At 44.4% G+C, this 16,736-nt stretch overlaps 2 protein-coding genes across 3 annotated transcripts in view; one reads left to right on the plus strand and one right to left on the minus strand.

Annotated features, from left to right (window-relative positions):
- LOC147841344 (uncharacterized) overlaps positions 1-16,736 on the minus strand; it is a 221,416-nt gene that overhangs the window by 198,509 nt on the left and 6,171 nt on the right. The gene's annotated exons all lie outside the window — the stretch shown is intronic.
- Positions 1-16,736, plus strand: part of plxdc1 (plexin domain containing 1) — a 133,685-nt gene that overhangs the window by 50,316 nt on the left and 66,633 nt on the right. For both annotated transcript variants that reach the window (NM_001442325.1, NM_001146306.2), the window contains 1 exon segment: positions 12,155-12,224. In NM_001442325.1, the coding sequence (NP_001429254.1) occupies positions 12,155-12,224 (70 nt within the window).

A 16,736-nucleotide genomic window follows, 5' to 3' on the forward strand; every position in this document is an offset into this window, starting at 1 on the left:
CCATACATTGTCTTGTATTCTTGCTGAAATATGTACTTAGCTAACATGGGCCAATAAAACAAAATTTATTAATCTGGATTATGTTGACTTGAGAAATATGAACTAAAATATAAATACAGCACTTTGTTTTTTTTCCTATTTTCACGAGCTGAGCTCAAAGCTCCAAAACATTATGTACACAAAAGGTCTTTTCTCAAATATTGTTCACTTTGTCTGAATATGTGTTAGTGAGCACATCTCTTTTGCTGAGATAATCCACCCACCTCACAGTGGCATATCAGGATGATGATTTGACAGCATGATTTTTACACAGCTGCGCCTTATGCTTGCCACAGTAAAAACCCTCTTAAAAAATAAAAAAAAATTCTAAAAAGTACTACAATAAAACTGATGTAATTATTAAAAATAGTGTATAGCTGATAATAAGTGTATTGAGTTAAACTCTGAACCCTTGCCTTCCTTGGTTTTGATAGATTGTGAACTGGTGGATGCACTATTTGTCATATGTTAAATACAGTATGCAATATGGCTTCCTTCCTGAGCTGGCTTCATTGCTGCAAGTAGTTTTCTCCTTCTTTGCCGGATGCATTCAGGGAAGTCTTCAGTAATAAAGATGCCATAACCCTTCAAGTAGTTTGCTTTATAGTACTGCAAGTTTGTCTTTTAGCCACAAAAATTAAACAATTGGTTGTGGCTTCTCTACTGATGCCATGGATTACCCAACTCTGACAGCCCAATCCAACTCTATATTCCGGTGGTCAAGTTGCAGTTTTCTCACTTTTTTTCAGATTCAGACATCACTTCTCTAGGAGACTCATTAATGCCACTTACAACAATATTGTGAAGTCTTAATTGGCCTTTAATATATTCGGTCTCGTCTGAAATTGTAATGAAACTCCTGCATATTGTGTTCACATCTGTTTTGGTTTCATTACAGTTCATAGACAGGTTTTTTTCAGGAGTCATTTCTTGACTCACCTTAAAATCATATCATCTATATCATCATATCAGCCATAAAATCACCTATCTTCCTGATGAAGAGTCAACTATGATTTGCATGCAAGTCCATTACCATGAGATCCATACTGCTGGAAAAAAGATTATAATTACCACCAGTTTAAAAAATATTGGCTCGCTGATTGACTCCATCCAGGTACAACAGAATACCACTTTAACATACATTGCTATTTTACCCCCTTTTCTAACATGATCTGTCCTATTAACATGCCCATCAATGTGATCATTTTGTTTGCAATTGATGATTTCAGCCGTGTTTCTGATGTAACTGTGATGTCACAATCAGTTGAAATTGCCCAGACGCGAACATCATCAATTTTATTAACTAAACTTCCCACATTTTGTTGGATGATACATAGCCCACTACTTATTTTTAGTTAATCTGGATTTTCAATGTGTAGCAGTTCAGGACCTGGATTCATGGGTGATTGTTACCTGATAAAAGAAGTAGAATAATTAACACTGGTTTCTTGAGTAGTTCGCCATCTTTGTGTACAACCAGCTGACGAGACAAACTGCCGTACACATGTTGTCCCTATGCTCTCATATGCCAATGCAGTAGCTTAAGATACTCTCTATGAAGCATTGGTAGGACATCATTAGTTTCTAAGTAATCTTCTTCTTCAGTTCTCTAAAGAAGCAGTGTCTCTGCTGGGCCTTTTTAAGTCTCCAAGTCAGCCCTTCTCTATCTGGACTCCAAAAACTGGAAGTTAGGTACCCTTGCTCAACACAGTCCCCACTGATGAAAATCCCCCTGTGAAATGTCACACCACCATAGTGTCGTACACAAATTTAACAATGGTGTTGCTATGGTGAGAGGGGTACAGTCATGGGTGTAAAAACTTTAGAACAGGGGGCTCAGAACACATGCCTTGGAGGTATGGAGAGAGCACACTTAGGCCCAATCCCAATTCTACCCCTTAGCCCTTCCGATTACCCCTACCCCTCGTTTTGAGCTTTAGCGTCTAGGGGTCGGGTTGTGCCAATTCTCTTTAGCTTGAAGGCATAGGGCTAAGGGTAAGGGGTGAATAGCCCTTTGAAAGAAGATTTTTCAGGACTACACTCAAGACCAAGGGGTAAGAAAATTTCCCAGAATACACCAGCAACAACGGCAGTGTTGCTGAACCCAGGAAGTAAGGAGATCCACAAATTTGTATTTTTTGTCTGTATTATGAATTTTTACGACAAACAAACATGTGTTTCAATGTATTCATAACCGCGTTTGTGTTTTACCGTCATACTTAAAAAAAAAAAAAAAAAAAACCCTCTAAATTTCAAAATCTATAATCCATAATCATAACTCCTGTATAGCAGTCCCACAACATTCTGACACTCGATGAAACTCAAATACCCTGTTATAAAAGTCTAGGGGCTGGGAATCATTTTTTTACTGTGTCTTCTATAATGTTAGTGTTGTTATTTTGTGTTTACATAGATGAATATGGCCACTTTGTAAATGCGCAGTATAGTTATGATCTTATTGCCTCATTAGATCGTTATGATAACATAATATATGCCTTCAGTGATCTCCTGAAGATAAATACCAAAAAAAAGCACAACTGGAATAACTACAGCAGTCGCCATCGTCTGATCTCATATAAAGCAAGAGATAGGATGACATATAATGACGTGTGCAGGTGCTGTCCCAATTCTTAGGGGTAAATTTTAAAGCCCTTTCCCTTAACCCTCGGTTGTAAAGGCCAAGGGAAGGGGTTTGGGGTACAAAAATAGAATTGACATTGGGCCTTAGTGTCTTAAAATGGAAGGTTTTTCAATGAGCTCAAGAAGCTTTCACATAGAGCATGCTGAGATGCAAGAAGTATATAATCTACAGAAAAATGAATATAATTTATAACTGAAAACAAAGCTTTGTCTTTAATCAACTTCAAAGAAATGTGCAATTTATGTATTTTTTTCCATGTTTGCTTGGTCTTACTACAAGCTTGTTAAAGTCGGGTATTTGAGTTTTGACAGAGTGGATTTATTTATTTGTTTTTTTGTTTGGCTTGTGGGCCAGTGACATCTAAAACAACCAGCTACGCAGAATTTAAATGTGCAGTTTCACATTTAAACATTAAATGCTCATTCTTTCATTTGTGTAAATTGAAAATGTGAAGAAATACATACTCATAGTAGCCTACATGTGATTTAGGTGATTTCAAGTACTGTAATTCAGTTTCGTAAACACTCTAAAACAGGTGTGTCCAAACTCGGCCCTGGAGGGCCGGTGTCCTGCAAAGTTTAGTTCCAACCCCAATTAGACACATCTGGGTTAGCTAATCAAGCTCTTATTAGACTTTCTAGAAATATCCTTGCAGGTGTGTTGAGGCAAGTTGGAGCTAAAATCTGCTAGACACCGGCCCTCCAGGACTGAGTTTAGACATACTGCTCTAAAACACCGGTGTCAAAGTCCTGGGGCCTCATGTACTAAGACTTGCGTGGAAACCATACTAAAACATTGTGTACGCACAAAGCTGTAAATGTGCGTACGCAGAAAAAAATTCAGATGTATGAAACACTGCGTACGCCGAATCTCACGCATATTCTTTTGTACATCTGAATGAACGTGAAACTGAGCGCAACATGCACGAGCACAAAACCCCTCCCTGCCTCCTTACCCGTATGAATATGCTAATTACTCTACATTGGCAAAACCCAACGAAAAAGCAATGGCAAAATCAAGCAAAAAGAGAAACTTTGAACAGAATGTGAATTGGAGGTGCTGCTTTCGGAGGTAGACCTGATAAGAGCAGTGTTATTTGCAAGTTTGTTCTCCGGAATTAACAACAAAAGAAAAAAATAGAATGGTGAGACTTTGGCTGATGCGGTAAACATAGTTGGGTCTGAACGTCACACTGTGGAGTTAAAAGAGAAATAGTGTGATTTATAGGTGTAAAATGTTGCAATACCTTTAACAGTCTCAGTGGCATAGCTCGTAAAGCGCATGTCCGCAATGTTTGACATGTTCGAGCATGAACTCGGTTCGAATCCAGCGTCTGATGAACTCTTTCTTCTTTTTTCCCCCGCTACATATCAGATTTTGCCAACTATTTATCACGAGAAAGACAAGTAGAAATTATTAATAAGTTTGTGCATCATATTTTATTTGCACATTTATTTAATGGAAATGTTTCTGATTCACGCATGCAAATTTATCTTCAGATAGTGTCTTTATAGCAATGTGCGTGCAGTAGACAGCTCAGATTACATTGGGAAAACAGGCGACCGCTGCAAATTGTGCTTTAATGTTTAGCTGGTCAACTGTACGGTGTGGAAACCTTACTCTAGGTGTCGCCATTGGAAATAAAACACACACGCACAAAAAATGTGCGTACGCCAGCCATAAAGCTGCCCACATTCCCACGTTCAGTTCATTGTTAGTAAATCTAAACGTGAGCGATTCTGAGCGTGAAACCTGGCGTACGCAAAGTTTTTGTGCGTACGCAGCATTGATACATGAGGCGCCTGGAGTTCCTGGGCAACCGTGACTTTGCACAGTTTAGTTCCAACCCTAATTAAACACACCTGATCAAACTAATTGAGTGCTTTTGGCTTGTTTGATACCTACATTTGAGTGTGTTAAAGCATGGCTGGAAGTGAGCTATGCAGGGCAGTGGCCCTCTAGAAATTGAGTTTGATACCCCTGCTCTAAAACAAGAAGACACGTTTTTGACATTTCTACCTATCCTTAAATATTCAATATGGGAGCAATAAATGGTTCTTTTGATAATGCACTGCTTGAGCATTTCCACTCAACTTCCATATGATGTATTACTAAGAAAGCAACATTCAGATATTTAAACCCTGATATAAAAAAGACAAGCAAAACTAGTAATCAATCAACTCTGATTATATGTACAAGTCAGAATGCAATTGTCTCTATTGCCCTGATAGCCCAAGTTTACGTTACTTTTTTCACACTTGGGTCATGACCATAAAGCAATTTTTCTCCCTACAGTTTTACAGCATGTTGAAAGACAGAAAAAAAATTACTTTCACAAACTGGACTAATGCAAGTAATAACAAGCTGCAAAGCTGTTTTGACTTTACAAACTGACATTTGTGATAGCTTGGATTTGAATGATCAGGTTCTTGTTTCTAATTATATTTATTTTTGTGTTGAGTCGATCGAACTTATAAAAGTTTGACTCTGTTTTCAAACGACAAACCATGGATAAATAAAGAGCTTAAAAATGTTCCTAATATGCATAAATGAGAAATATTATCAGGTACCACTGAGGAGAGAACGTTCGAGGTTACTAAAGTAACCCTTCGTTCCCCGAGGAGGGGAACGGAAGCACTATAAGTGGATTTGATTTGTAAAATCCACGCATTGGGAGGTTCGGTTCAGAAGCTACTCGTCTGAAAGAGTATTGAACGGGCCAATTAAGAATGAATTGGCAGCGCAAGCCTGCGCAGGTGAGCGGCATAAGCAATCAACTGAGTATATAAGCTCACCTGGCGCCAGCAGACGCTATCCTTTTTAAGCTGAAGAGACTTTCAACAGCTAAGGGACAGTCATTATGGCGACGGAGTATAGTGCTTCCGTTCCCCTCCTCGGGGAACGAAGGGTTACTTTAGTAACCTCGAACGTTCCCCTTCGGGGGGAACTTCAGCACTATAAGTGGATTTGATTTGTAAAATCCACGCATTGGGAGCCCATTGAAAGCGCCATAATGACTGCACCTTACCAACACCCCCGATGAGGAGATAGTCAAGCAAGCGTGACGCACCCGCATCATGGGGGGCGCGGTCCTCCAACGTGTCCCTGGCCCTAATTTATCCTACTTCAACAGAAGTTTTACGGATTTAGATATATTTTTTGGGAAGTCGTGAGCATCTAGATAATTCTAGGAAAATACGACAGTACGTTGGGAAGCGTGCAATCCCGATAGGGAGGACGCTGCGGAGGCCATCCGTTACCCAAGGGGGGATAGATGGCAGAATTTACATATGGACTAGCCCTAAAAAGGGGGAGTACGCATAGCAAAAGAGTGGTTAGCGGGGAGGGAAGACACGGGTCCGCCCAGGGGGGGGGACTTAACCGTGGCTGAATAAGCATATGGGATCGCCTAGTGGGGACCACGCATAGCAGGCACCTTTACCCAAAACGCGGGCTGACCAGCGGGCAGACCTACAACGTAGTGGGCCAGCAAGTGACTCCTCCGCTGAGTCAGTGCTGGGGGCCACGGAGGAATCTGCAGGGCTCACCTGACGGGGAACTTTACTGACAGATAAAAAGGCGCACGTATCTCCGTGTTAGGGAAAATGGCGCAGCAAGCGTGTTTCAACACCCTACCGAATTGTTTCCTCAATCACCAAGGGTTACCTAATACCCTTGAGGAAACCGGCTCCACTCGCAGATTGTAAAACCTTGCAAATGTGTTGGGTGTCACCCAGCCCGCAGCTCTACAGAAGTCTGTTAGAGGGGCGCCGCGTGCGCGCGCTCGAGAGGATGCGAAACTCCGAGTGGAGTGCGCACGCGCTCTCGGGGGACGCGGCTTATCTCGGCTCTGATAGTGAAAGAAAGGCATCCACAATCTAGTGGGAACTTATTTCGGTACGGCACTTCCCTGCTGCCGACCGTTATAACAGACGAAGAGCTGCTCAGATGATCTAAACTCTGAGTGCGGTCCGGATAATACGCAAAACGCGAACTGGACAATAAAGAAGGGCTGGGTCTGCCTCCTCCGAGGGCAGCGCTTGCAGGCTCACTACCTCGTATTAAAACGGAGTGGTAGGAACCTTGGGCACATATCGCGGGCGGGGTCTCAGGACGTGAGAGAAGCCAGCCCAATTACAGGCACGAGTCACTGACCGAAAAATGCCTCCGGGTCCCCGACCCTCTAATCGATATCAACGCGACCAGCAGAGCTGTCTTCAGGGACAGAAAGATACTGAGTCGAGGATCGAAGGGATCTGACGCGGCTTGTGTAGCGAGGGCGAGATCCTAAGAGGGCATGAGAGGGGGCGGGATGGATTAATTCGCTTAACGCCCCTGAGGAACCGGATGATGAGGTTATGCGTTCCCACGGTGCTGCCAGCCACCGCGTTATGAGAGCGGAGATGGTAGCCACGTAACCTTGAGTGTGGAGGGCGACAGCCTGCTCTCCAGCTTCTCTCGGCGTAAAGAAAGCACAACGCTGATCTGGCAAATTACGGGGGTCTTCTCAGCGAGAGACACACCATTCAGTGAATAGACTCCACGTCAGGGCATAGGCGCGCTCGGGGAGGGGGCTCTAGCCCGAGTGACGGTATTAGCCACCGCAATCGGAGGTTACCTAAGTCTTCCTCGCGTCTAAAATCTCTTCAAAGATCGGCGAGGGTGCCAGGTGGTGCCCTGTCCCTGAGAGAGTAGGTGCTCTCTCGAAGGGACTGCCAGGGGAGGGCTATCGCGAGGGAGAGCTCTGACATCCAGGTCCGGTTGAGCCAGAGGGGCGCAACCAGCAACCTGTTCCTCGTCCTCTTCCTGACCTTGCACAGTAACTGCGCGAGCAGGCTCACTGGGGGAAACGCGTATTTGCGCGTGCCCCGAGGCCAGCTGTAAGCCAGTGCATCCGTGCCGAGAGCACTCGGTCAGGGAAAGAACAACTAGCAATGAGCGATCTCGGGGGAAGCAACAGATCGATCTGGGCTTCCCCGAATCGCGCCCATATCAGCTGAACAGACTCGGGGTGGAGTCTCCATTCTCCAGGACGCAAGGCTGCCGTGAGAGCGCATCGGCTGCACGGTTGAGCTTGCCTTAATATGAATGGTGTGCAGCGATTTCAGCCGCGGATGACTCCAGAGGAGCAGACGGCGGGCGAGCTGAGACATGCGGCGAGAGCGCATACCCCCTATACGGCTGATATACGCCACCGCCGCCGTACTGTCCGTCCTGACCAGCACGTGTTGCCGCTCCAGCACCGGAAAAAAACGGTGGAGAGCGAGGAACACTGCCAACAGCTCCAGGCGATATGCCAATGCAACTGGGTACCTTTCCACAGGTCCGCAGCCGCATGCCCGCAACGCACAGCCCCCCAGCCCGTGTTGGAAGTGTCTGCTGAAACGACAACAAGACTGGACGCCTGTTCTAGAGACACCCAGGCCTGTAGGAACGAGGGGTCGCTCCAAGGGCTGAGGGCGCGGCGACACAGCGCAGTAACAGAGACTCGGTGTGCGCGCGCGTGCCATGCGCGTCTGGGGACTCGATCGTGAAGCCAGTGCTGAAGTGGTCTCATATAGAATAATCCGAGCGGCATGAAGCGGCTGCGGATGCCATATGCCCCAGGAGCCTCTGAAATAGTTTCAGTGGGACCACTATTTTACTGTCGAGCTCTCTCAGACAGTACAGCATCAGCTGAGCGCGCTCTCCGGAGAGGCGCGCTGCCATGGTGACCGAGTCCAGCTCCAGCCCGAGAGAAGAGATCCTCTGCACGGGGGCGAGTTTGCTCTTTTCTCGGTTGACCTGAAACCCCCACAGGTGGAAGTGCCAGAGCACTTTGTCTCTGTGCATAATCTACTGCTCCGAGAGAGGGCAAAAATCAGCCAGTCGTAAAGAAATTGAGTATGCAGATGCCCGCGAGCCGAAGGGGCGCTGAGGCACCCTCCGCGGGCTTGGTGAGGACCCGCGGAGACAGAGAGAGCCCGAAGGGGAGGGCTTTGTATTGCCAAGCTCGACCTTCAAACGCAAACCGCAGAAACTGTCGGTGGCGAGGAAGAGTGGAGACATGGAAATACGCGTCCATCAGGTCTAATGCTGCAGACCAACCCAGAGGACGAACGCACCGGAGGATGCGCTTCTGCGTAAGCATTCTGAACGGCAGCTTGTGCAGGCAGCGGTTCAAAACGCGCAGATCTAGGATTGGCCGTGACCCACCGCTCTTTTTGGGCACGATGAAGCGTGGGCTGTAAAACCCACCCTCCATCTCGGCTGGAGGGAGCGGCTCGATTGCATCCTTCGCCAGGAGGACAGCAATCTCCTCTCGCAAGACAGGGGCGGACAGGGGGCTGACCCTGGTGAATACACACCCGTGACTTGGGGGGCCGTTTCGCGAACTGAATCGCATAGCCGAGTCTGATTGCGCGTATGAGCCACTGCGAAGAGCTGGCCCGCGCTAACCAGGCAGGCAGAGCTCTCGCTAATGGACTGATCGCTACAATCGCTGACGTACCAGCAGTGGGGCAGCGTGGAGTGGGTGTGCTGATCCGGGAAGCTCGCGGGTCCCACGGAAAAGCTGGAGGTGAGATATTTGCTCTCACTCCAAACCCGAGCTCCGGAGGGGAGGCTCGAGGGGTGGGAGAAAGGAGACCGTCCTCCCAGCGCTCGTGAGCCACTGGCGAAACGCACCGAATCTGCAAGCTAGAAAGCATAGCGTCCCAGACTGGCAGATTTCGGGCTGTCACATCTGGGGAAGTGAAAAGTGCCCTTTCATAATGTTTTCATGGCAGTAAAAAGTGCCGTTGGAAATGGGGCCCCGCCCTCCAGCGGGGAAAGAGCAAGTTCCCTCTTCTCCAGATGGCCTGTCCCAGGGGCGCTTCGCGGTCCGTTGCCGGACTTAGCGGCGTTCTGGGCAGGGGGGCTGCCTGCTTCCGAGGTGCCCGACGCGCTCGCTTCGCCTGAGGCGTGTGCGGGGGCGGAGCAGCTCTCGTAGGCGGGCGCCTTCGGCGAGGAGCAGGTATGAATGGCACGGCGGGCGGAGCGGGCTACGGACCGCCGATAAGACATCACCCACCAACTGCTCTCTCACCGCCTTGAATTCCTGGGTGAATTCACAGACAGTGTCGCCGAACCTGGCTGGGGATATGGGGAAGTCAAGAAAGCGGACTTTGTCGACTTTGCGCATATCAGCCAGGGGTGGCGCTCCTGGACCACTAATGTGGACATCGTCCTCCCCAACGCACACGCAGCGGACTCAGTAGTCCGAAGAGCTAAGTCGGCGGCGGTGCGAAGCTCGTAAGCCTGGGTTGGACCCACCCTCGTGCAGCTCGGCCAGCGCCTGCGCTTGGTAGCGCTGGTAGGTGGCTATCGCATGCAAGGCGGAAGCAGCCTGGCCCGCAGCTATGTAAGCTCTAGCTCCGAGGGAGGTAGATAACTTACAGGCTTTGGATGGGAGACGAGGCGGACCCCGCCAAGAAGAGGCGCCGCGCGGATTTACCGCCATCGCGCACTCAACCTGAGGAATCGCCACATACCCCCTGGCTGTTTCACCGTCAAGAGTGGTTAGGGTGGAGGAACACGCAGCACGAGCAGAAAAAAGTGCTTTACAAGACCGCGTGAGCCTACTGTGCACCTCCGGGAAGAAGGGAACGCCCCTCTAGTCGGTCCGGCCGCGGAGCTGGGGGATAAACCATCTCCAACCCACGGCCGAAGCAGCCCGGGAAAGCACGGCTAACATGTCCGTTTCAGGATCCGTAGTGACAGCGCTCACCAGCCCGAAGGGGGCGAGCGGGTCTGGATCATCATCGGACAATGAAAGCCCACCCTCCGATGCCGCGGTGGACATCTGGTCTCCGGTGTCATCGGGCGTAAGGGCTACCATCTGTTAGACGGATCGCTTCCCCCGCCCGAAGCTTGGATGGAGCGCTTAGAGGAGCGGGAGGTCCGCGGGCCCGTGGGCGACGGATTATCTCTCGCTGAAACCCTCAGATCTGCCCGAGTGCCCGCTGCAGAGCAGGGGACAACTGGGGTGGTTCACCCTTTTGCAAAGGCTAACCGCGATCTTGCGCAACAGTCATGGCATCGCAATGACGACATGAACTGCCCGCGAGCAGCGCATTAACATGCTGGACCCCCAGACATGTAACGCAATGCCCGCGCCCATCATCCGAGGACAGGAAACCACCGCATCCAGAAACGCACAGTCGGAGCGCCGTCCTGAAAAGGACGTGCTGCACGACTGTGTTGCTCTTTCTGTGAAGTTTGCAACTTTATACGCACCGCTCTGGAGGACCGGACCCAAAGAACGCCAGGCAAGGGAGAAACCCAGCTCGACCGTCTGCCACTGCGTGTACACACTCTGGACCGGGAGAATGCTCTCGTTCGCTCAGAATCGCTGGTCACAGCAGGAGGAACCCTCATCGACTCGATCAGAAAGTCTCTGAAGCGAAAAGGATAGCGTCTGCTGGCGCCAGGTGAGCTTATATACTCAGTTGATTGCTTATGCCGCTCACCTGCGCAGGCTTGCGCTGCCAATTCATTCTTAATTGGCCCGTTCAATACTCTTTCAGACGAGTAGCTTCTGAACCGAACCTCCCAATGCGTGGATTTTACAAATCAAATCCACTTATAGTGCTGAAGTTCCCCCCGAAGGGGAACAACAATGTGATGAGATGACTTTTCCGTTTGTGATAATACAGTGCTCTTACGGAAAGTACGGAAAGTATTTAGACCCCCTTAAATTTTTCACTCTTTGTTATATTGCAGCCATTTGCTAAAATCATTTAGGTTCATGGTCTCACTACACAGGTCATAGTTTTTGACCTGACATACATTGCTGCATTGCACATAAAGCTATGTTCACTGAATGAAACTGCCATTGAATTAGTGAAATTAATTTAAATGTTATTTTTCTTTTATCAGTGTCAATGATTATTATAATTATTATTATTATCATTATAACCTTTATTTTACCAGGAAAGACACATTGAGATAAAAAAAAATCTCTTTTACAATACATGAACTTTGAGACATAAACTTTGAGATAACTTTTAATTATCAATCAGGTGTCAGGCAGTTAGATTGCTCAATGCAAAAACCCTAAAGCAGCATTAATCTTGTTAAAGAATTGTAAAACACACAGAAACCGTAAAGTGTACAGCTGCGCATCTGTGGTAAACTTCATAGCATGTGTAAATACTATCCCAGGTGATTGTGGTGAAATTACATTTTAAAATAAAAGCCATGGCACACTAATATTTATTATTTACACTCATTGTTGTTGTTGTTGTTACTATTATTATTATTGTTATTAATAGAAGTAATAATTAATGTTGAGCTTGTGAAAATGGTCCAAAAACAAAAAAGATGCATTTATGTTTAGATTGTTTGTTTGTTTGTTTTGTTTTGTTCTTGCCATTTTAACTCACTGCCTGCATTTCTTGTTTTTCTCTCCTACTCTTGTTTTTTTCTTAAACATCCTCCTGGTCTCTTCATTAGCGAGTGGCACTAACCTTTGACTTCCCTTTCTATGGACACCAAGTGAGACAAATCACCATAGCAACTGGAGGTAAACGTTTCCTTTTTCTCGTTTTTCAAACCGTCTAAAACAGGGGTCACCAATCTCGTTCCTGGAGGGCCGGTGTCCCTGCAGGGTTTAGCACCAACTCTCCTCAACACACCTGCCTGGATGTTTCAAGTATACCTGGTAAGACCTTGATTGGCTCGTTCAGGTGTGTTTGATTAGGGTTGGAGCTAAAATCTGCAGGACACTGGCCCTCCAGGAACAAGTTTGGTGATCACTGGTCTAAAACATGTCACACTATATTTCGTTGGCCGTAGTATAAAAATACAGCAAAAAAAAAAAATGTTTCTTGAATTGGATCAGTTGTTATTTGTTTATGTTTCACTCATCTAACAAATGATAAGAGATTTTGCTCTTGGACTCATTTCTCAGTAGTTTTTTTTATTACAATGTCAGTGTTACTTTTGATTTCTCTTTCTATAAAATATTTTTTTCTGATTGATTACAGCCAGAGATTTGTACTAACACCTTTTCGCCATTTACAAAAAGCAAACAGCTAGTAAATATTCACAAAATAGTTTGGTTTGGTGTTTTTTTTTTTTTCAGGCGTGTTTCTCAGAGATTATGCACTACGCTTTTCAAGATTAAGTGAATCCAAAGATCAAAATACAATTCAAATTCCCATTTTAACACTGAATTTGCCACCCAGCGAGCACACTTTTTCACAACTGAAACAAGGATTTAGTTTGTTTTAGTGGTGGAATCATACAGAAATTGGTTTATAAAATCTTACCATGCAAGGTAGGCCACCCTGTTGCCAGGAAACTAAATTTGTAAAATGGGAACACAGGTTCATTAGTGTTAGAAGGGTCCAAGACATGGATATCAAAAATGCAAAACTTTATTTCAATAATAAAATTCCAGTTTAAAAAAAGCGGTGTGGTGTAAAAGTGAATGCAATTCTCACACATCAGAAAAGCAGGGTTCAATGAGGGAGTTAACCGATGACTTAATCCCATACCTGTTTTATCAGGTACAGATATCTCACTACAAACACACAGCACACCGTTAGGTCAACCATCAAATCGTAGCACTCAGTGACTGAAGGTACAGCACCACACCACATTGGGGTTCGTTCTTCGTACCTCGCTTAAATGATCTAAAAGGATTTGGCCAATCCTGGGTCTGTTAATCTTGAAAACTGATTTCTGCCTCATTTGGTTCTTCAAACAAGTTTGCGAATCAGATTAAAATGTCTGGATGAACTGATCTGAGATCGCTGCGTGTGTTGTAAAGGACAGATCTATCGATCACCGAAATCATGATCAGCAATGCAACAATTGGCCGATAGCAAACAATATCAAAAAACAAAATGTCTCACAGAATATGCAACTAAAAGAACACAATTACAATCACAATAATGCAAAGTTCCGCTTTTATACATTCTGGGAGAGGAAGTATCATTAAGACCCCTATGACTCATGTGAAACTAATTAACTTGATTACACCAGTTAATTACATTATATTTTCATTTCTTATCTGTTTATATTTTTCTTTTTTATCTCTCCTTTTGTATCTTGCTTTTATAATGTTGAAAAACACATTTGTCAGTCTTGTGGCTGTTATATGTGCCATATAAATTAAGTAAACTTGAAACTTTACAGTTATTAAACTAGAAGAGTAATTTTTTATGTTGATCAAGCCTGAGACATGTTAAGTTTTTTTTTTTTTTTTTTTTTAGTTTTAATTTAAAGTAAAAGTTTTAAAGTCATGTCTTGATGTAGTCACACAAGCATTACATTTTAGGCAAATAATTGCAACAATTGATAATCCAAGAGACACAAAACATGGCAGAGCAAAGACAGAATAACAATGAAAAGTGTACAAAAATGACATAACTCATTTTAAATGGTACACTATATATATGGTGTGTGTAATGCCTGCTGCTGTGTGAATAATCAGAGCCTGGATTTTCTAGTTCTGAAGTACTGGTTAACTCTGGTGAAGGAAAGAATTTGGCATAGAAGGATGACTGACCACCCTGACTCTGGGATTTGGATTCTTAACTTGCATGTAATGCAAAAACACTAATGAAGACATTTTATTTTTGAACTGATTGCATCCTTGTATGCAACAAGAGAGAAGGTGATATGCTTTGATAGGAGATATTATGTATTATGTTTAAGGACCAAATCTCACTCTAAACCAGTGGCTTAATTTCTGCTTATTTTCAGAATGTGGTGGTTGTTTTATCATTTATTATGATCTCTGAAAAAGGGTTATGATTTGCTCCTTTCTGCCCCTTAGCTGGATTTGTCTGAATAAGTTTATATTTTAATTATGGCTGGGGTTCGTGTTTGTGGAAAAAAGCGCACTCTAAACACAATATTGTTGGTCAATAATATAATTAGTATGGAATTAAAATAAGCACAAAGAACAGTATACTATTCAAAAAGTGTTATGTCTGGTGTAGTTCTAGTTAAATTGAATCTGATTGATTTCAGTTTAGTACAAATGTCACTGCTAAAGTTAAGTTTAATACAAATGTCAAAATTGAAGGCCGATACTCTGAAGAACTGCTCCGCAAAACCACATCTTCTCCAGCCTCAACCAAGCAAGCTAGAGGCAAGGATCCAAAACTCCACAAATTAATGGAAGGGAAGAACAAACCTTTGAAGAAAACAGGCTCGACTGGTATGACCAGTTCTCCACTGGCCAAACATTTTGGCTGAGCTGCAATCTAAACATTGAAGAGCTTGAGAAGGATAATGGTAAAGAATTGTAAAAAAAAAAAATTCTTGATAAGTAAAGATTTAATTGTAAATGACACTAAATTAGAAATTTGTTGATTTGTAGGTTAATCAAAACAGCATAGCAAGATAATTTGATAACAGGCATGTGAGAGAGCATGATCAGACAGGAACTATACAAAAAAGCTAGAAAACAAACACTGCACAAAACCCTTAGTGTACTCTCTACTCATTGAGAGATATCATCTAAATATACAAATATAAAAAAGTTTAGCATGTCTCTGTTGTGTTCACACCAGACGTGCTATTCATGCATAAATAGATGCATGAACATTTTGTCCGCTGAAGTTCAAAATTTGCTGAACGCTCAACTGGTGCTGCTCAACTCGTGCCGCTTCATTCATGCGAATAACGTAATTTGTGCCACAGGATGTGTAATCGCGTCTTTGTATTCACTCTACATGTAAATCACTTGCGCTTGACGCTTCTTCCGCGTCTAGTGTGAACGCAGCATTAGAACATTGTTAATGAGGGCCTGGAATACAGCAGGGGTATTGACCAGTCCGAACGGAATAACCTGTTATTCAAATTGGCCAAGAGGCATATTAAATTAAGTCTTCCACTTGCCCCATCCCTTAATGCACACCGGATGTTAAACATTATTATATCTAATTTGGTAATTAGAAAAATAATTCTCCTACTGCTCAGGTGTTATAAGAGCCCAGTTTGCTCTAATAGTGCCCCTCAGCTCTTCTGCATTATTGGGTCTGGCATATCCCATCTTCCTCTTTACAATACCCCATAGATTTTCTGTTGGGTTAAGGTCGGGCGAGCTTGTTGGCCATTTAAGAACAGGGATACCATGGTCATTAAACCAGGTACTGCTAGTGGTGGCACTGTGTGTAGGTGCCAAGTCCTGTTGGAAAATAAAATCTGCATCTCCATGAAGTTGGTCAGCAGAAGGAAGCATGAAATGCTCTAAAATGTCCTGGTATATGGGGTGTTTGCCTTGGACCTCATAAAAAACAGCAAAGCAACACCAACAGATGAAATGGCACCCCAAACCATCACTGACTGTGAAAACTACACTAGACCTCAAGCAGCGTGGACTGTGTTTCTGTTCTCTCTTTCTCCAAACTCTGGGACCCTGATTTCCAAAGAAGATGCAAAATTTACTTTCATCAGAGAACATAACTTTAGACCACTCAGTAACAGTTCTTCAACCCAGACAAGACGCTTATGATGCTGTCTGTTGTTTAAGAGTGGCTTGACACAAGCAGTGCGACTGCGGAAACCCTTGTCTTGCATAAGTCTGTGCATAGTGCTTCGTGAAGCACTGACTCCAGCTGCAGTTCACTCTTTATCAATTTCCCCCTGCATTTTTTAAATAGTTTTTTTTTCCTGAAAGGCCTACTTATAGATCACAGTAATTCATTAGTATGATGTCAGGCCTCCTTTTGGAGGATACATAAAGACTTGCTGTTTTGCTGTCTTGTTTAATGGCACTGCTCAAATCACTGCTGAAAGCAAAAATTTCAATTGCTGCATATACACACTGGAGACGAAATTGCCTACAGTATATGTGAAACAAGCATAACTACTAGCTGACCTCTGTGACAGTAACATGCTACAGTGGAAAGTATTTATAGTGCTTCACTTTGTAACATTCCCTTTACTTACTTAATAATACTGGGTTGCACAGACACTGTCACTGTCAAATAATTCAAACAAAAAATATAAGCAGGAAACCTTATAAAGGTCTGTTAAACTTCTGTTCACATACAGACCCACAAGTTGTGATCATAAA

This window comes from Danio rerio, chromosome 12 (genome assembly GCF_052040795.2).
Source record: "Danio rerio strain M-AB ecotype USA chromosome 12, GRCz13ab, whole genome shotgun sequence".
NCBI classification, from domain to species: Eukaryota; Metazoa; Chordata; class Actinopteri; order Cypriniformes; family Danionidae; genus Danio; species Danio rerio.